Source organism: Pelobates fuscus, chromosome 10 (assembly GCF_036172605.1).
Source record: "Pelobates fuscus isolate aPelFus1 chromosome 10, aPelFus1.pri, whole genome shotgun sequence".
Classification (NCBI taxonomy): Eukaryota; Metazoa; Chordata; class Amphibia; order Anura; family Pelobatidae; genus Pelobates; species Pelobates fuscus.
The window spans coordinates 72,816,597-72,837,968 of record NC_086326.1 but is presented as its reverse complement, the minus strand read 5'-3'; the positions used below and the strand labels follow the sequence as shown (position 1 = coordinate 72,837,968).

At 42.0% G+C, this 21,372-nt stretch overlaps 1 protein-coding gene across 1 annotated transcript in view; it reads left to right on the top strand.

Moving 5' to 3' along the window:
• LOC134575071 (hexokinase-1) overlaps nucleotides 1-15,399 on the top strand; it is a 57,755-nt gene extending 42,356 nt beyond the window's left edge. The window contains exons 9-18 of the mRNA XM_063434212.1: nucleotides 1,715-1,948; nucleotides 3,084-3,388; nucleotides 4,422-4,570; nucleotides 4,739-4,858; nucleotides 6,308-6,403; nucleotides 10,529-10,628; nucleotides 11,705-11,888; nucleotides 12,346-12,501; nucleotides 13,638-13,871; nucleotides 14,096-15,399. Coding sequence (XP_063290282.1) covers nucleotides 1,715-1,948; nucleotides 3,084-3,388; nucleotides 4,422-4,570; nucleotides 4,739-4,858; nucleotides 6,308-6,403; nucleotides 10,529-10,628; nucleotides 11,705-11,888; nucleotides 12,346-12,501; nucleotides 13,638-13,871; nucleotides 14,096-14,240 — 1,723 coding nt within the window. The 3' untranslated portion in view covers nucleotides 14,241-15,399. The remainder of the gene's footprint in view (nucleotides 1-1,714; nucleotides 1,949-3,083; nucleotides 3,389-4,421; nucleotides 4,571-4,738; nucleotides 4,859-6,307; nucleotides 6,404-10,528; nucleotides 10,629-11,704; nucleotides 11,889-12,345; nucleotides 12,502-13,637; nucleotides 13,872-14,095) is intronic.
• Nucleotides 15,400-21,372: the final 5,973 nt, after the last annotated feature.

Genomic DNA, 21,372 nt, shown 5'->3' with positions numbered 1-21,372 from the left:
GAAGAATAGGTAAATGCAGGATACGCAAATAGTGACAGGTCATTACACAGAAATAACTTTCAGCAGTTAAAACACTAGTCGTGAGAATAGACATGAAGATTGATATAAACTAAGGTAGAGTTATTGCTTGAAGCAAAAAATTGAAAAAGAATACAGCATGAATTGTAAGCAAATCTGAATAATGGCAGATTGTTTGACCACCGACAGCGACTGGAATAGAGTGAAAAACCTCTATGTATAACATCCAACTTTTAAATTGTAGACTGCAGAGATCACCCCAAACAAAAGTAAGTGTTGCTATCAAATAATGGCTGGCTGAGCTTTTTACTGCCTTCTTAATAAAAGCAGGCGAGCATGGAACCACACTCCCATCATGCCAAGTCAGCTAACTCCCATTCTACATGGGATGGACAGTGTACCCGTTAGCACCATCAACAGGGTTAAGCATAGAGCTCGTAGCCACGAACCTCTGCATGGCCTGTCAATAGAGCCAGCACCAGATTCCACTCCCCGCCAGCGCCTTTAAATGACAGATCCAGTGTCTCATGGTCCCTAGTCCAGGAAGCTGAGTGCGCTCTCATAGTCGTTGCATGTGGTAAAGGGTTGGAGCCCCGGTCTGCTTAAGATCCAGGTGTTCACGGCCTACTGGCCTGACCAAGTGGTATCCCATCATGCAGTGGACATCCCATCTGGCAAGGGTCTCCCATAAGCAGGCACATATGTGATGAATTTGGCATCTATCTCAGATCTTGGGGTGTGTAGTTGGCTGTTTCTCCCTGTCTGCTCTTTGGGGCAACGTCCGCCATTTTGAGTAAAGGAGATGGAAGCAGCACCATTTTTAGCCCAAATTCTCAAAAGAGGCCTTCAGCAAGTCAGTGGGGGATGGGGGTTCTGAAAGCTCAATGCGAGCAGGCCGCAGGCTCTGAGATACAGTGAAATGAGGGGCGTAACAGAAATTTGTCAGCAGATGAGGTCTTAATGGTACCAAGAGCTAACAGACCTGAGTGGGTCTGAAGATCTGCTAATAAGGAGCATTAAATCAGAATATTGGAGCCAGGTTCGGAGGAGCTCCAGTGAAACATGTCTGCAGAGCATGGCAGTCAGGCCTCACCCCTATGTCTTTTTTTCTTAATGCAATCTTTATGTTTAGCTAGATTAATTTTCTTGTACCGTATATCTTTTCATTCATACTTTTAAAACTACTTTTAAAACTAAAATGAAAAATAAGTGAACCAAATGTAAAATGAGTAAATAACAGATTTCTTTCCGTACTGAACTCCACCTGCAGTATCATTTGTACCTGATAAAACCTTATGGTTCTGGGCCCGTCTTATTTGTCACTAATATAAGTATCATTGAGTTGGGTAATATTGACAGAATGTGCCCCAAGATATAATTGTTTCTGCTTTCCTAGAAAACATTGATTTGTGGCTGCTGGGCTATATTCAGGGTAGTTCAATTACTTATTTTTATTTGAGTTTTCCTAAACCGTTTAATAACATGTACTCTTTGAACATTTTATATTTAATGTTAAAATGCACTAATTGTATACAGTAAAACCGTATTTTAAATGTATTTTGATGATAAATAGAGTGACAGTCATTTATTTTTTTAATTAGCATATTTGTAATGTCAAAGCTTTGTGCAATCTAGAGCTTAGTACATAGTTTGTTATTAAGATGTAGAAATTAAAAACCTTTTTTTTTGCTTCCAGAAATAAAGAAGGTTTAAGCAAAGCCAAAGAAATATTGACCCGATTGGGGGTGGAACCCTCCCATGAAGACTGCATTGCTGTACAACACGTGTGTACTATTGTCTCTTTCCGATCTGCTAATCTGATCGCATCTACATTGGGAGGAATCCTTAACCGTCTTCGAGATAATAAAGGGGTACCCAGGTTACGAACCACTGTGGGCATTGATGGATCCCTATACAAGATGCATCCACAGTAAGACTTTTTTGTTTGTTATATCACTCACAAAGAGATAAGATATCAAACTCAGGCTGACCTTTCCTGTCAGTAACAGTTGCCGTACTGTCCGTTCTTTTAGAAGATGTGCTTTGACAGCAGGTTTCCCCGCAGGACTAAGAGAACAACAATAGTGTAGTAACAGAACTGTCCCAATCTTCCTTTCCCGACAACTTTTGTTAAATGTTTAGAGATAACAGTTACGTTTTACTCATATTTGAAGATTTTACAGAAGGAAACTATGCAGTGGAGCAATAATCCCAAAAGCTTTACAATGATATGATGTACCCTGCCACAACAATGTGGAATGTCTGCTGTGATGAATTTTGTTTTAATTGTAAAAAACAGCTTTCTAATATAAAAGTTGTGTAACACCCCTACTCAATTTCCTAGTTTCTTATATTTGGAGTCCGTTCCTGGCCAAACTATGTCTAAAACTCCCATAATACATGGGCAGTTTACTTTTGACCGCCCATATTCCTAACCATACACGTAATAGAGATAGAATCTTCACCCTGCTGGTTTCCCATTGGACTGGACCTTTATGTATAGATAATGATGTACCATTAGAGAAGCTATCATGTTTCAATGTTCCATCATAAATCACTTTCCAGCCAAGAGGAATTTATAAATATAATGTGGCTGATGCTCCTTGTGATGGCCAGAGAACGACGATTGAACAGTTAAGGGCCAAGGTAAACTAGAAATAATAAATTATTGGATGATTGATCCTATGAAAGGTCATTGCTCTAAAGCCTCATTTTAAACTGCAAGCACCATAACCACTGTAGCTTATTACAGCAGCCTAAATTAAAAAAAAAAACAATGTTTGCCATTTCCCGGGTCTATCTGGAATCCATACTGTCTGCTACCCCAGCAATATAGGACACTCAGTTATCTATTTATTATATTTGTACTGCTCATCATGATTCAGCTGTGCCTAATTGTTGATAACCCCTTCTCCCCTGCCTACCTTGTGGTTATGGTGCCTCGAGTGTCCATTAAGTATGTTATGAATTTGACATTTATTAATTTACTAATCTGATAGAGGCATTTTTCAGTTCACTAGACGTTAGTGTATTTCATAACTATTATTTATTTTATTGTTCTGCAGATATGCCAGGCGCTTACATAAAGCTGTGAGGCGTTTGGTTCCCGAATCGGATGTGCGCTTTCTGTTGTCTGAGAGTGGCAGCGCTAAGGGAGCCGCCATGGTGACTGCTGTAGCTTACAGGCTGTCCGAACAGCGCAGACAGATGGATGAGACATTAGAAGAGTTCAATCTCACTCGCGAACAATTGCTGGAGGTGAAGAGAAGGATGAAAATTGAAATTGAGAATGGACTAAGGAAGAAGACACATGAAAGTGCAAAAGTTAAAATGTTGCCAACTTTTGTTCGGAGCACCCCAGATGGCTCAGGTATTGAAATATGATTGATATTTTGTTAAATAGCAGACAGAAATGTATATGAAATCAGCTTAACTCTACTGGCTGAGATTATCATTTCTAATATCTTTTCTCATGTGTTCTTCCTTATAGCTAAAAATGCTTTCATTTATTTTTAGATGTATTGGCTGTGCCTTATTGTAAAGCAGTTCTGCCATTATATGGTCATAAATAAACTTCGGCACTCCAGATGCTGTGGACTACATCTTCCCTAATGCTTTGACAGCATTATGGTTGCAAGAGCATTATGGGAGATGTAGTCCACAACATCTGGAGTGTCAAAGCTTTCCTACCCCTGATTTAATATCACAATTAAGTTTTGTATGGGAATTAAAAAACAAATGCCTCTATTAATTATTATGGAATTTCATATTTTAACAAAAAAATATCGAAAACACAGCAATCTCACATTTTTACCCTTTGTATAAGGAGTTTAGACTCTGAACACAAACTAAGCTTCTGTGTGTAAAATATTGTGTTTACCATCACTTCTACGACTCTCTCCCTCCCTGTCATATTCAATACTCTACACAAAGATTCAGTAGGGCATACTGTACGTGTAAATGTTTGTTTTCACATGTGGTTTTATATGGGGTGTTTGCGCAAATTATACTATATGTCTGTATCACGGTTACATTTTTTTCTTTAAATTCTTTACATTTTTTTCGACTACAATAAGTGAAACTTTTTTTTTGCACTGTAAAAGTATTAATTTATGGCTTGTGGTTGTGAGGGGAGTTTCATTTATGGTCTTTTTGAAAGGGAAACAGCCAGGATAGGAACAACCTCGATTCTTATTTAAATCCAGTAGATTTGTATTTAAACTTTTCTTTTAAGGTGTCATCTCACACAGACGAGGAAGAAACAGTGATAGGTGACTGATCTAGACCTGTTACCGTTCTGATCTCATCATTGTTAAAAAATAATGTAATTCTAAAACTCATGTAATTTGAAATAAAACACATGTGCGCCAAAACAAACATTTGTGCACACTTAATTTTTTCAGAAAATGGAGACTTCCTGGCTCTTGACCTGGGAGGAACAAACTTTAGAGTTTTGCTTGTCAAGATTCGGAGCGGCAAAAGGAGAACCGTAGAAATGCATAATAAAATCTATGCCATCCCTACAGATGTCATGCAAGGAACCGGAGAAGAGGTAGTCTATGTTTTTATATATTTCTTTATTAGTGTTTATTTCAGTTAAATACAGTGACTTCCACTTATCGATCCAGTTTCATCAAGAAGACAATATTTATTGTTTTAAGTGGTAAAAATGCAAATAGATATTTTTCATATAACCATATCTTTATTTATTTTTTTCTAGCTTTTTGATCACATTGTTCACTGCATATCCGATTTCTTGGACTACATGGGAATTAAGGGAGCTAAGCTTCCCTTGGGATTCACTTTCTCGTTTCCGTGCAAGCAGACAAGTCTGGATGCTGTAAGTTGTCAATGCTGTGCTTAGTTACCTGCTGTTTTTATCGAGACGATTCTATGTCATTAATCTGTTTGTTTACTCCTGCAATGGCAGAGCTAAACACAGTGCTCACACAAATATGTCATGGGGTTGCACCTCCTTATAGAGATGCATTGACTAAATGTTCTATCAGGAGCGCTTGGCATCTCAGTGCAGAGCATGGAAAGTTCCAAAATTAGTTCAGCAATCTTTGCAGGACTGCAACCAGGAAGCCCCTCTAGTGGCTCTATGAATAGCGGGCACTGGAAATGGTGTTAGGCAGTGTTTACTGCAGAGTATATAGGAACAGTGTCTTTTCCCCAAAACCACTACACTAAACTGTAGTGGTTCTGGTGCCTGGAGTGACCCTTTAACTGTTTAACTGGACAAAGTTATGGAAAATGTAAAACATATTTATAGACACTGTTGTATTATTTTATTTGAAAATGGAACTTTCATTACTTTGAGATTAATAGTTTCTCATTCCCTCTTCCCAGTAAGCATCAATAGTAGCCCTCAATGGGGCCAGTCGTGGGGTAATGTGAAAGGGCATCCAGACAAACAATATAACTTAAAAATCGAAAACATTTTAGAAATAACAAGATATAATGTTATGCGACAAGTTCCCATGTGACAATTCCAGTTTGACAAGAGTCCCGCTTACATCTTACACTCTCAGGATCCAGCTTTTAACACTGTGTGTTACAGTAACAGTACAGACAACACACACTTCCCACACGCAAACTTCCGACCATATAACATTCAGTCTATACATTTGCATGGAATTAGGTTGTAGTGTAACGCCAGTTGGTTTTCCATAAATGTATGAATGATGTTCCCACTTTAACCTTAACACTGACAGGGTTAGGTATCTGTAAGAGAGTGCCTTGATAATTCCATTTGCTTCCCTCCTAAGAATTCTTATGAGTTTCCATAGTAACACACAGATAATACACATATGGGTTTTTTTAAATGTGGGGTGGTAGTACTGGCCTTGCTGCAAATGATAGAAATGTCAGTTCCTTACCCTAACTGAACAGCTGACATCAGTTTGTGCTCCAGGACCTCACTTAACTGGAGTGTAGGAACTAAAAGACAGGATTTTGAAGGAACTAGACTGGAGAAAATGAGGAATATTTTATATCAGATAACATAATGAAACTCTGATTTTACAACTAAGAAAAAACAAGTATGCCCTAGTTCTGTACACAGCACTGTCTGTACATAGAGATTTAAAAGATACGTTTTCTAACACATCTCACTTGTTTAAAATAATGTAATAATCCTTCGCAGGCTGTGATAACAATGTCTGAACCTTGGCACTGATGCCAGGTCTGGAAACATAATCTGTAATAGCTGCAGTGTCAGATTTTATGGAATCTCTGGTCTAAATATGCCAGAAGCAAAAGTAATTGATTTGTATTTACTACACAGGGTATCCTACTAACCTGGACCAAAGGATTCAAGGCTACAGACTGTGAGGGAGAAGATGTGGTATCTCTTCTAAGGGAAGGAATTAAAAGGAGAGAGGTATGTTGGTTAACTATTTACTAAGAAGTAAAAATATCAACGTCTTTGGTTTCTATTCAGTTTTTGAACGAAGAAGAATGCACAAGCAACGCACATGCTAAACGGTATTGAGATAAGTAAAACAACAGGAGAAGGGTTTGGAAATTGTTATAGACTGCAAACTAGACAACAATGTCCACTGTCAAACAGCAGTTTCTAAGGCCAGTAAGCATTGTCATGTATAAAAAGAGACATTCATTCTTAGGACAAATAAAAATGATTTTGCCTCTTTATATCAGTGGTAAGACCACACCTTGAATATGACATGCAATTTAGGCACCTGTTCTAAAGAAGGATATTATGGCACTGGATAAACTGCAGGTGGCAAGGTAAAAAAATTGATAAGGGTCGACAAAGATTTTAGTTATGAAGAAAGGCTAACAAATTTAAATATTTTTAGTTTAGAAAAACAGTGTCTCATAGGGGATATGCTGTTATTATGCAATATATATTTGGGGTCAAAACAAATCATTGTTTGGACATCTATTCGTAAATAGAAATATACATAGGGCACAAAGTCGCCCATTTAGACTGGAAGAAAGGAGATTTTGTCTAAGGCAAAGGAAAGGTTTTTTTTTTACAGTAAGAACAATACGGATGTTGAATTCTCTGCCTGAAGAGGTGGTTTTATCAGAGTCCATACAGATATTTATACAGCAACTTGATGAATTCTTGCAAAAAGATAATATTCAGGGATATAATTTTTATTATGTGGGGTAACCAAAGAGAGATCTGACTGCCATTCTGGTATCAAAGGTAATTTTTTCATAGTTTGTTGCAAAATTAGAAAGTGCTTTAAACTGGATTTTTTGCCTTCCTTTGGATCAACAGCAAAAACAGATGAACTTGATGGATACAAGTCTTCTTTTTAGCGATGTAGCTATGTAACCTGCAAAGATTACCTCCTGTGATGTAACTAGGAAACCAACAAATGACATATATTTAAATAGTTGGTGAGGTCTCATAAAACACTAGAATTTAGAGGAAGTGGAAGAGGCTGCTAAAATGACAATAGGAACACATCATAATTCTAGATATACTAATGCATTCAATCTTAAACTATTCTAACAATACACATACAGTTTCTTTTTTACTTCAGTTGTAAAAGCTTTTTACAAACACAAAAGAACAATGATTTAACGGTTTACAGGGTGACTAAGGGACAGGAAGGTAAAACTTGTCTAACACGTTTCTGTCTCTGAAGACCTTAAAGGGATTCTCCAGTGCTGAAAACAAACCTGGCACTAGAGAATCCTGGAGTGCCCCCCTCCCTCCCGCTCCCCATCCAACGTCGTTGAAGGGGTTAAAACACTTACCTGAATCCTGCACCGATGTCCCTCGGCGATGGGCCCATGCTGCTCCCCTGCCGACGTCCGCCAGCGGGAGAGAACTAATGCACATGTGTGGCAATGGCCGCGCGTGCGCATTAGACCTCGTTATAGGAAAGCATTATTCTATTTTTTCATATGGGGATTCAGGCGATGCTGGAGGTCCTTATGAGTAGCCTGAGGACGACCAAAAGTCGTTTAAGAAGCCGGAAGTACTCTAGTGGCTGTCTGGTAGACAGCCACTAGAGGAGTAAGAGAGGTCCAGGCACTCCCTGGTTCAAGACAGGTACTTTATTAGGAACCACAACAGCAACGTTTCGACCCCAAAAGGTCTTTGTCAAGCTTGACAAAGACCTTTTGGGGTCGAAACGTTGCTGTTGTGGTTCCTAATAAAGTGCCTGTCTTGAACTAAGGTGGGACTGGACCTCTCTTATTTTGGCCACTAGAGGAGGACTTAACCCTGCAAGGTAATTATTGCAGTTGATAAAAACGGCAATAATTATACTTGCAGGGTTAAGGGTGATGGGAGTTGGCACCCAGACCACTTCAATGAGCTGTAGTGCTCTGGGTGCCTACAGTGTCCCTTTAAAGCCCAAATCAGACTTATCTACCATAATCGTCAGTCTCCTTCATTACAGAATACATTATGTGCTTTTCAAGTTCACATAATGAATAAGTAATCCATTAGTATTTTTATCCTTTAACCCCTTAAGAACCAAACTTCTGGAATAAAAGGGAATCATGACATGTCAGACATGTCATGTGTCCTTAAGGGGTTAAGGCAATGTATACATTGTTGTCATGGCAGTATGCAGAATGCTGAAATTAACATTCTTCCATACCGTTAACTTCCAATGATCTTTGTCTAAACAAAAAGTTCTTGTAAAAAATGTCCTGTTGTGTTCAAGCTGGTTGGAAAATTTACATTTCTGTTTGGGAGTGAATAAAATGTTATTTTACTGTAGAAACAAGGGTCCCCCGCACCACCTCCACGAACAAGGTACTTAGCTGGACCTGAGGTTGACCAGAGCTTGGTTAATAATAAGAAGAACAGGATGGCCCAGGCACTCAAGGTGTGTGAATAAGGCAGATTTATTGGGGAACATAGCAATGTGTCTGTTACGGTTGCCTCCAGGCTGGCTGGAAGTTGGACCGTAGAAAAGGATGCTCCTAGCGCTCACCAAAGGACCATCAGCACCGCAGCCACCATAAGCACTGCAGACTCCACGAACCACCGCTGCTGGGCTGGTATCTCGCCGTCTGCTCTGCGCCCTGGACCTACGACCAGGCTCCAGGTTCCAATAGGTGACCCTCTCCCTTCTGTAGAGCGAAGCAGGATCAGGAACAAGAGCTCTTACAAGAGCTCAACAGCTAAGGGAGTATGAAGAGCATAGCAATCCCTGTAGTGATTATAGCTGTCCCCTACAAACATGAGTCGAGGCTGCAAGTTAGAGGGTCAGAAGAGGTCTGAGGTGCTGGAACACCCAGCCTGGTTTTTATTACCATTTTGAAAATACAGGACCACCCACAGGGCGGGACAAAACAACCAATCATACACGTACATCATTAAAACCACTCCCAGTAATTACACACAAAATCCTCCCCTATGTCTGTGATATAATTATGCTACACAAGGGATTAACATAATTATCACAGACAGTAAAAACAGTTTTTACACAACATTCATAACTCCCAAAATATACATCACATTCGCATAAAAAATACATATTCACAATCAATCCATTCAGGGGAACAACATACTCAAAAATCATACGAATTGGACCAGGGGTTCAGAAGTTAGTACAAATGTGCATTTGACCTTCTGGAAGCATGGTTTTACAGGGCCCTCTATCCTGGAGACAATGGGGGGAAGTAATTCAATTATCCAGGACTAGAGGCAGACTCCATTAACCACATGGTTGCAAAACAACATAAAACACTTTAAAATACATAAAGTCACATTTTACACATAACACACAGACATTTCACATATCCCCAGATAGCTGGGATCTGAGCGCACAAAACTACCGAATAGCGCGCAGATCCTATTCACACAGTTCAATTGCCACGGAGCTAAAGTCTTTCCCATAGTCTTTCATTATATGAATAGGCTCCATGGCATAGCCATCTGGGGTATCACCGCTCACACAGGGCCATAGTCATAAGGAAGGAGGCTGGCAAATAGGCTTCTCCACAATCCAGGGAAGCAGGGCAATTTTTCATTTAAAGGGCCAGTTACAAATAGCGATTTGTAACAGTGTCGACCTCAACTGAGGTCTTTATCAAGCTAGATACATCAGTTGAGGTTTAAACGTTGCAATGCTCTCCAACAAATCTGCCTTATTCACATACCTTGAGTGCCTGGACCATCCTGTTCTTCCTAAATTGTTATTTTAGACTGAAAGAGGTTTAGTTCGTATGGTTGGGCAGCTACAGTTTGTTTGCTGACCATCCACCCAAGAAAATCAGACACCCAGTTGGCTTTTATTAGTGGTCAAAATCTATATCTCTAATACAGGGGTGCCCAAAATGTAGATGCCCAGATGTTGTAAAACTACAATTACCTTGATGCTTTGCATACCTTTAAAATGCTTTTAGAATGACAAAGCATCATGGAAGGTGCCATTTTATAACATCTGAGGACCTACCTTTTGGGCATCCCTGCCCTAATGGATTTTTGTTCAACCTAAATGTTTTCTGGTAATGATATTAACTTTAACATACACTAATAAAATTCTTCAAATGATCTTTGTTAAAGGAATTTGACCTGGATGTAGTCGCCATAGTGAATGACACAGTTGGCACAATGATGACCTGTGCATATGAAGATCCAAACTGTGAAATTGGTCTCATAGTTGGTAAGTAAACAGAGATTTTGTATTTTGCATTTTAAATAAATGTTTCAAGATAGTAATATGTCAAACAGATGTGATATTGTGAGCATTCCATTATATATCATCACAGTGAAGCAGGATTGCCTCACGTAATTTAGTTTCTACCTATCAAGATCCCTTGATTACCCAAACTCATCTGACAGTGGCACACTAGACACAGATATGCATTTTGGGCACACATCTACAGAATACTAGAAAGACAGCTCATGTCATTGGGGTACTAAGAATTTTGAAATTCTCTTTGAGTAAGATTTACTAAAAAGAAATGGAATGCTGTCAACCTATATAACTATGCATTATCTGAATGACTAGTTTCTCGATAGTGTTTGTAATAGGATTTATTGTCCAAGTAGGTCTCAGCTCATCCTTCTTTCAGCTACCTCCTATTAATGATCAGTCCAATGTAGACTGATGGAGTGCCCATACCACAGGTTAAAAAAAAATCTAATTTCACATTAAAGGACCACTATAGTGCCAGGAAAACATACTCGTTTTCCTGGCACTATAGTGCCCTGAGGGTGCCCCCACCCTCAGGGACCCCCTCCCGCCGGGCTCTGGAAAGAGGAAGGGGTTAAACACTTACCTTTCTCCAGCGCCGGACGGGGAGCTTTCCTCCTCCTCTCCTTCTTCCTCGCGACGTCATTGGCTGAATGCGCATGCGCGTGAGGAGCCGCACGCGCATTCAGCCGGTCTCATAGGAAAGCATTATCAATGCTTTCCTATGGACGCTGGCGTCTTGTCACTGTGATTTTTACAGTGAGAAGCACGCAATGCCTCTAACGGCTGTCAATGAGACAGCCACTAGAGGCTCTAGAGGTTGGATTAACCCTCAGTATAAACATAGCAGTTTCTCTGAAGCTGCTATGTTTATAAAAAAAGGGTTAATCCTAGATGGACCAGGCACCCAGACCACTTCATTAAGCTAAAGTGGTCTGGGTGCCTATAGTGGTCCTTTAACTATAGGTAGCAAATAGCTAGTTATGAATGGCAACTGCTTAGAAAACAGATGTCTACCTGTCTTACCACTTCTTTCTTTGTAGGAACTGGCAGCAATGCATGTTATATGGAGGAAGTCAAGAACATAGAAATGGTGGATGGAGAAGAGGGGAGAATGTGTGTCAATATGGAATGGGGGGCCTTCGGTGACAATGGATGTCTGGATGATATTCGCACCGTTTATGACAAGTCTGTCGATGAATTGTCATTAAATTCAGGAAAACAGAGGTATGTGACTAACGCAATTGGAAAATATGATTGCCAAGGAGTTCAGTAGAAGACAGATGTAGAATGAGATACTTTGGGGTGTCTACTCTTTGTATTTCCATGGTAATCCTCACTACCGCATTGTGCATGCTAATCCTCCTATAACCATATCAAGAATTGACCAACATTCTAAACTGGTATTGAGGAGGAATTCTAGTTTACAAATGTTCTATAGTTAGTCATACCTCTTTCATTCATCCATTGTGTGAGAAACTTAAGTACCAGAAACATGGCATGGATCCATTCAGTCCATTTGGTTCCCTACACCTGAGGCCCACCTAAACTTCTCCCTAGAGTAATGTTTAGAATAATGTCAGTTCACAGTTGTTATACACAGTTAGAGATTTAGAGTTTTTCAATGTCAGGTTTTTCCAGTTCAGGATTAACATTTAAACATGTTCTAATCCTCTGGCTGCAGGTATGAGAAAATGATCAGTGGAATGTATTTAGGAGAAATTGTACGCAACATTTTAACCGACTTCACAAAAAGAGGATTTTTGTTCAGAGGTCAAATTTCAGAGGCACTGAAAACCACAAGCATTTTCGAAACGAAATTCCTGTCACAAATTGAGAGGTAAGTAGCAAGAACAATTATTTCTGTATGTGTGTGCCTTTTACTGGGGGAGGGGAGGAGGAACCTCAAGCAATAAAACATGAGCTATGAAACCACTTATTGCATAAACGAGATGGCTGTCTGTGACACCATGTGCCACCTAGTGGCTCATAACTGGTAATGCGTCAATCTGTAACAGACAAAATGTAAATGTTAAAAGGTAGAATACAAGGAAAAGGGATTCCATTACATGTGATAAGGCAGTGTTCTAAGTACAGGACAGCAGTTTGCTAGGGGGGAGTAAATCACTTCATGAAGAATGTATTCTCATATATTTTGGAACTTATGGCGAAAATTGTTGAGGGGAGATGTTCATTTAAAATTCTAGAGGAAAGACTGCACCTCCGTGACTGTTTTAAAGTGTATTTATATTATAAATAGCCTCCTTTAATAAGCTGAGATCAAATTGCAGTCTGTGTAATGTGTTAACATTTTATAACAGCTGCAGATTTCCTGTATATTCTTCTACTGCTTTGTATGACGAGATTTAGAGACCACTTGCTTGCTAAAAAAACAAAGAAACCACACTAAAAATAAAGAATACAAAAAAGCAAAAAAAAACAAAACCAAAGAAGGATTCTCTGATAACCAGGTCCAGAAGATTGGGTCGAGGAGGCTCTGCAGCCTAAATAGCATAGCTGCATACTCTTGTTCTCTAAATAATGTTCTCACTGATTTGCCATGTTTGGGTACTTTCTGAGAAGATGAGAGACTGACAGAGACAAAGAGATTTATCCACTAACTGGGTTATTAACTGAAGTGAGAATTCAAAAGTGATTTTCAAATTTAGGGTCAAAGTAACCAAACTGGAAAAATTCTTTAAGTCTGTTATGAATTTCGGCTGCTCTGGCACTTAGTATGAAATTCACTTTAAACTGTCAATCATAAGTTACAGAGAACTGACAAAGGAAAATATATTTCCACCCAATTATTCTCCACCTTGCCTGTTATGGCCTGAAACACATCATTACAATTATCTACAATTCCCACTAAAAAAAAAAATCTGTGTGTTGCATTTATTGCATTTTTCTTTCAAGTATAGCGCAGGATTTTCTTGGGAGTTTCTATTTGCTAACATTCTTGATTTTGTCCTGCAGTGACAGGCTAGCTCTGCTCCAGGTACGATCAATCCTTCAGCAGCTGGGTTTGAACAGCACCTGTGACGACAGTATAATTGTAAAGGAGGTGTGTGGTGTTGTGTCAAAGAGAGCGGCACAGTTGTGTGGTGCGGGAATGGCAGCTGTCGTGGATAAAATACGAGAGAACAGAGGACTAGATCACTTAGACGTCACAGTTGGTGTCGATGGAACACTGTATAAATTACATCCACAGTAAGTACATAATAGGTTTTTCCCTTTATATTGTGCCTTAGAGATATAATAACATTTATAAAAAAAAAAAAAGAAACATTTTGGGAGGCATAATTTGTACAATACGTGTTCACCATTAAATATCATATGCATAGTAATAATGATGTAATATACAGTATAATTATATATATATATATCTGCATTTTTGGATAGCTGATGTTCTAATAAGTATTATTTTCTCATAGCTTTTCTAGAATCATGCACCAGACAGTTGCCGATCTTGCCCCAAAATGCAATGTCTCCTTCCTTCTATCTGAAGACGGCAGCGGCAAAGGAGCGGCCCTGATCACGGCGGTGGGCTGCCGACTTCGTGAAGCCGAACAAAACTAATTCCCGAGCATCGTGATGTGTGTTTTCCTGCCTTTTTTTCAGCACTTTCATTTCAAGCAGTAACTGTAAAAAGGCTGATGCCTTTCACTGATCATAGGAAAGTAAAGGGGAAGCCGAGCAGACACACAGGAAGTGCGTCCGCTTCAGCAACCTCTGTTACAGAACTCTCGTCTGCATCACTCTCCATCTAACAACTTCTTAGGCCATTAATATGTAATTTATTCTTTTTGTTTTATACTTTATTTATCGGTTTGTGAGATCCCTAAAGCGGTCATGTTTCATTTCATAAAATGTGTGGTTATTGGGTTGGTCGCATGGTCTGTTTTCAGCTGTTGCAGATTAAAAGTGAGAATAAAAGTTCAATATATTTAATTCAAAATGTATCAAGTAATATAGGATAAGGATAAAATACACTTAGATTTCAAATTTTTATATTTTTCCTGACATATAGAATATTCTTTCTTGTCCTGCACCCTGAAGTGTGAAGTCTCTGTCTTTACTATCAGTTGAGTAACACAGAAGCAGGGGTTGATTTTCGCGAAATGAGTGAAACCACTTTAGAGCCGGGGTGGCCAGTATCTACATACAACTACAGCTCCCATAATGCTTTGCAGTTCTTACAGCAGGTATGGGGATTGTAGTTTTGCAACAACCAAGGCCACTTGTGCTTCAGAGTGTATTTTGCAAGAATTTAATTGACAAGTTACACGATAATAATAATTTTTTTTTTTTTTTTTTTTTTTTAAACACAAGACGATATAAGATTCCTAAAATGTCCAAAACGGGACAGCCCACCTTTACAGAACAGGAAGTATGTGGTGATTCCGGTGTCAATAGCTACGTTGTTAATCGTACTTAAAGCCCATTCTTTGTTTTGTTTCTGTCAAAACAAAAACAAAAAAGTCATCCAAAATAGTCTTGCAAAACGTTTCTGTTGATCTCCGGTATATTGCAGGACCTGAGAAAACCAAGGCTCAAACACTTTTATATGAATATTATGTTGCACTGTGTTTGGATGTGTTGAGATAGGTGTGAATTTCAGTTTTTAAATGTCTGTGTTACAAAATGATTGCCTAACATATTGTTAAAGTCAGAACGAAGCCTATTTACCACACTAGAGTCACTGTTATTTATCAACTGAATAAACTTTTGCAATGTGCATTGATTGTGTTTGTGGTGGAGCCAAGAATTGCACAGTTTGGTTTTGATAATCAGTATGTAAATGTATAAATATTGGTTATCCAGGAAAAAGTGATTAAAGACCCTCCAGTGTCGGTAGAATAAGGTCGGTAAGCAATGTTGAGACCCACTACACATCATACCAGAAAGAGTATGTAAAGCAAAGACATGCATTCTTGATATACTACACCAGACTCAGAATGCTTGACAGTAAATATTCTTATTCTGACTGTTTCCAGAATTATCACTTACCAGGAATTTCACTATTACGTTTTCTATATTTAACGACTGTATTAGTGATGTGGATTTCTGCAATTCATTTTATTTTTTACACATTTCTTTATCCTGCAAATTGACATCTCCACCTAAGCTTCCTGCCAATCACTGTTATAAACTCTATCCTTTCTACCTGACAGTCACATAGAGAAAGCATACAGAGTCTACCCTAGTGTTGTCTTCTCCGAACTAAACTATGATGTAATTTCGCTAAATCTATAATGTATTTTTATTAGTTTAACAAAAAACGGAGCATCTAATTAAAATATATTAATACAAGCCATGCATTATTTTCAATGTTTTATTCAATGAAGTGGTCTGGGTACCAGGTCCCCCTAGTTTTAACCCTGCATCTGAAAACATAGCAGTTTCAGAAAAACTGCTATGTTTACACTGCAGGGTTAATCCAGCCTCTAGTGGCTGTCTCACTGACAGCCACTAGAGGCTGCTTCCGCGATTCTCAGTGAGAAAATCACACTGAGATGACACTGGACGTCCTCACGGAGTCCAGCATAATTTCAGATCCCCATAGGAAAGTATTGGGTAATGCTTTCCTATGGGCAGGATTGAATGTGCGCGCGGCTCTGGCCACCCATGCGCAATAGGAGCTGACGTTGGCAGGGGGAGGAGAGGTCACCGGCGCCGAGGGAGCCTGGCGCTGGATTAAGGTAAGTGGTTAAAGGGGTTTTAATCCCTTCAGCCCAGCAGGAGGGGGGGACCTGTTAACCCTATAGTGCCAGGAAAACAAGTTTGTTTTCCTGGCACTATAGTGTCACTTTAACCTAGAGGGTTTAGTTACTAAACATCCCAACTTAGTTCCCCGGTGTCCTGCTTTTAAGTGCACAGAGGAACTGTTGCCAAGAAGTATAGCGCATGATTAGACACACTCACACTATGTTCAGGGCACTAGGAACGTGCAGAAAACACTGAGACAGGGCTCCCTCCTGGGTCTGCCCTCTGTGGGCCGGACCCAGAAGTATTGTGCATTTATGCCAGGTTGACCTGCCAGTTATGGATGTGATGGACCTGCCCCCCCACGCCCGCTCCTAGGCAGACCTCCCTTTTTTGTGAAAGGGACACATTTGCATCACTGGTCCATCCCCTCTCACCGACATCCCAATTCCTGGAGTTGGGAGGTATAAACACAGTGTAGAATAAAACCAATGCCGAATGATATGACCTAGAATAGCTTGTTGTTGAAATCACTAAAACTACCTGAGTAAAGTAAAACAGGAAAGAGGAGATGAAACTGCGTGTGAATGAAACCTGAAACAACATGTGAAGATGTAGAGTGGATGCAAGTAAGAGGTGGCAAAAGAAGCGAAAATCAATCACAGATAACAATCAACAGAGACGGGAACAGTATATGTGTGAAAAGGAGCCTCAAGGGGAAGAACGGACCTAACACAAGCACCGTGATTGCCAGACGTGAATGATGACGTCCCCGAGCTCACGAGGCTGGCAGCCCGCGATCAGGCCCCGAAACGCCGGGAATGGTATCGGTTACAGGAGAGGCCGTAGGTAGAGCCACGTTGGAAAGAGTAGAAGAGGCACAGGACCAATCGTACGAAAAATAGGTGTAGGAAGCCCGGTTAGGATCTAGCCGAAGCGGCAGGTGCCCTAAACTACCCCCCGACACCGCCCCATAGACGACAGCAGCAAAGACAACCAGGGGTGCGAACAACGGAGAAGAGCGAAACAACAGTGTTACCCGTGGAGGCAGACAGACACTGAGAGTACAGCTGACCGGAAGGCTGCCGGGTGGGGGGGGGATAAGTTGACTCGCGAAAACCGCAGCGAAGCGAGGAATAACCGCGCACAAGTGACCCAATGTGCGCATGAGTGAGAAAGTGTGTGAGTGTGCGGGCTGGCATACTAGCTAATGCCAAAAAGGCAAAGCAATTAAAACTAGGTTAAGTGACAGGTGAGGCCCTGCTAGATGCCAAACGGCGAGAGAGGCTCTATCTATGAGTTGACGCGAGGGGATAACGAGGCCACTGACTGTTGTGGCGGGGTGTTGGCCTCTCGGTGACAGTTAAACATAACATAGAATGGGAGTGACAGGTGAGGCCCTCCCTATGCAACAATGCGAGGCGACTAACTATTATTTGGTCCGAGGGGCGTAGTACCTCCGAGTATGAGGATGGGTATTGGCCTCGCGGGACCACTAACCTAAGGCGAAGAAGCCAGGGGGGAATTACCAACTAGTGGACACTTAGGACCCTGACAGCCAGCCACAGCCAACTAAGAGGGGAGGGAAGGTAGTGTGCGAGGATAGATTTGCTAAAAGTGCATCGAAGACGTGAGTGTGAATGAGGAAAATACCGCAGGGCCGACCGTAACCGAAAGCAGAGTAAGCACGTCAGTGTCCAGGCGGACCGACGAAAGGAGCGAGCCCGGCAGTAGGTAACAGAAACAGAGTTGGGGTAAACCCCACGGGGGTCACGAGACCCAGTGCGAGTGTGTGTGAGCATGCGGTGGAGTGCTGGCATACTAAACTAAGCCAAAAGGCGAAACAATAAAAACTAGGAGTGGTGACAGGTGAGGCCCTGCTAGATGCCAAGTGGCGTGAGAGGCTCTATCTATGCGTTGGCGCGAGGGAATAATGTGGCCACTGAAACATTGTGGTGGGGTGTCGGCCTCTCGGTGACAGCTAAACATAAGATAGAATGGGAGTGACAGGTGAGGCCCTCCCTATGCCACAATGCGAGGCGACTAACTATTATTTGGCCCGAGGGGCATAGTACCTCCGAGTATGAGGATGGGTGTTGGCCTCGCGGGACCACTAACCTAAGGCGAAGAAGCCAGGGGGAATTACAACTAGTGGACACCTAGGACCCTGACAGCCAGCAACAGCTAACTAAGAGGGGAGTGTATGAGTGAGAGAGGGGGCGTACTGTGTGAGTGAAAAGGAAGAGGGGGGCAGGGTACGAGGAAGAACCGTGGGGTCGACCGTAACTGGAGGGCAGAGTGAACCCGTCGGAGTCCAGGTGATCCGGCTGTATGGAGTATGAAAAAGAATGCGCAAACGCGTGTAGAACCCACGGGGTACTGACACCGCCGGAAAAGGAAACTATAATGGGAGAAATTATCCCCCTAAGTTATATATGGAAAATTTTCATGTCTCAGATTAGCTCATGTGTGCTAACCTCCTCCTCACCCCCAGCACACTTTTTTTTTTCCCATTCCCACTTGCAAGGCAAGCAGCGCTCACGGCACCTTACAGGGCAGCGTAGCTTTCCACGGCACAGATAAGGGGATCATATCTATTTAACCCCACACTTCACTGCATGATAGATACTTTACATGGACATTAAATTAATGATCTGTGTGACGAAAGGACACACTTTCTCAAATGGAGGAAGAAATCATGTTTAGATAATATGGAGCCCGACAGGCTGCCATCACAGAGAGGGGCATGGCAGGGTCATAACAGTAAGGGTCATGGCAGTATCATAACGGTAAGGGATGCTCGGGGTCGTTACAAGGAGCGTCGTGCTGTGTCGTTAAAGTAAGGGGTGCGCGGTACATTAAGGGATATACAGCATCATTAAAGTAAAGGGACATGGGGGCGGACCCTAGCTTCCAGGCTGAGCAGACATGCAGGACCCAAGCTCCTGACCAAAACTGCTGTTTTGGGGGGAAAAACCCCAGAAATCCGGCACGTCCACTTTCTGGAGGAGAATAAGCGAGGTGGGGATACCCGGGGGAACCCTTTGACACCCGAAGCATGCCTGACACTAGCTGGGAACCCTAAAAACCTGCTGAGGCCTACCAGGGATCGAAGTGGGGAGAGGCAGCTGCTCTCCTCGCTAGAGAACAGGCTCACAGACACCTCAATCCTCCTACCCCCTCCCCCCCTCTGGACGGTGGGGGATATCCCAGTCCGCACAGGGCGCTGGAACAAGCACCACAACGCCAGAACCAAGAGGCCGCACCGGGAAATCTTGGTGAGCCACGCAACACCCTCAAGATGGCCGCCACAGTGCAACCTCAGCAAGACCCATCAAGCCAGACAGATCAGAGCAGGAGGGAGGCCTTGGAGGCCCGGTTTGACGCTATCTGCAAAGCCTTCTGGGACCGCATCTAATCTATATACAGCATGAAAAACCTCACACACTCTCACATTAAATACCAAAAACTATGCAAGCAAAACATGTCACAATCTCTGTTTAACAATGTTGATTGAGCCTTCAAATGCTGTTGTGGCAAGACAGGCACTGTTGCAACTACCTGCACAACAAAAATATAAAATAAAATAAAAGAAAGTAAAGGGACGTGCAGTAAAGTAAGGGACGCGCAATGTCTTTACATTAAGGGGTAAAGACATTGTCGTTAAAGACACAGTGTCGTTAGAGTGAGGATCGCGCTGTGTCATTACAGTAAGGGACGCACGGTAAGGTATGGGTCACACGGTATAGCAAGGGACATGCAGTACAGTAAGGAACGCACATTACAGTAAGGGGCACACAGTGTCATTACAGTGAGTCACGCAATGTTACAGTGAGCATCGCGGCAGCGTCCTTACAGGGAGCGCCGCACGGTGTTGTTACAGTAAGGGGCACAAAGTAACATAGTGAAGGTCATCATATTTGTGGCAGCAAACTGAGCCGCCAGCGGAGGTGAGCAGCAACGTAGCCGGGCTGACTCCACAAGAGCCAGGGCTGGAAGGGGGCGACGAGGAGGACGGGAGGCGGAACTCCGGATAGAAAACAGCCAACTACCCAAACCCTGCTCTGCAGCGAAGTGAGCCTGCGGACCGCAACTACCTGAGAGCAGCACTCACCGAAAACATGCCCCTGCCTGACACGCAACCATGATGGACAGCACAGCAAAGGACCACCTCCACGGCCAGGTAAGCCGGTCCCGCCGACAACACCCCTGAGAAAAGACCGCGGACGGGAAGAAACCGGCGATGGAAAACAGCAGGTCAGGTAAGGAGAAACCATGAGGGAGCCGATGGCGACCGGAAACAGCTTCCATGCGAATCTCTAAAAAACATACGGGAAGGAGGAAGGTGAGTAGGGTATTTACCACAAGGCAAACAAGGCATTTGCCTAGGGCGGCACTTTCGGGGGGGGGGGGGGTGCCAAAAAATGCCACCCCATGCTCCCAGACAAATGCCTTGTTTGCCTCATGTTCTGGGGCTGTCCACCTTACTGTGAGTGAGTGAGTGAGTGAGTGTAGCTGTCAGTGTGTGTCTTTCAGTGAGTGAAAGTGTGTGTCTTTCAGTGCGAATGGGTGTGCCTGTGAGTGTGTGTCAGTGTGTGTATGTCATTTTATGTGTAGCTGAGAATGTGTGCCTGTCAGTGTGTGTCTGTCAGTGAAAGTGTGTGTTGGTTAAACAGTGTGTGCCAATGACTGTATATCTGTCAGTGAGTGTATATCAGTGCATGTATCAATGAGGGCATGTGCCTGTCAGTCAAAAAAGTGGCCTTGACACGAATTGGGGGGCAAATTTAGATTTTGGGGGTGCCCGAATTTAGTCATGCCTAAGGCAGCACAAATCCAAAATACACCACTGCTACACCAGTCTAGGGGTACGCAACGTGATGACGCAAATATGCCGCACCGAAAATGAAAGAGGAAACAGCTGAGAACGTTTGGAGATCTATTTACTAAGGGTATTTATTACACAAGTCTCTCTGTATTTCTATTTTTTGGTAGCGCCTACACA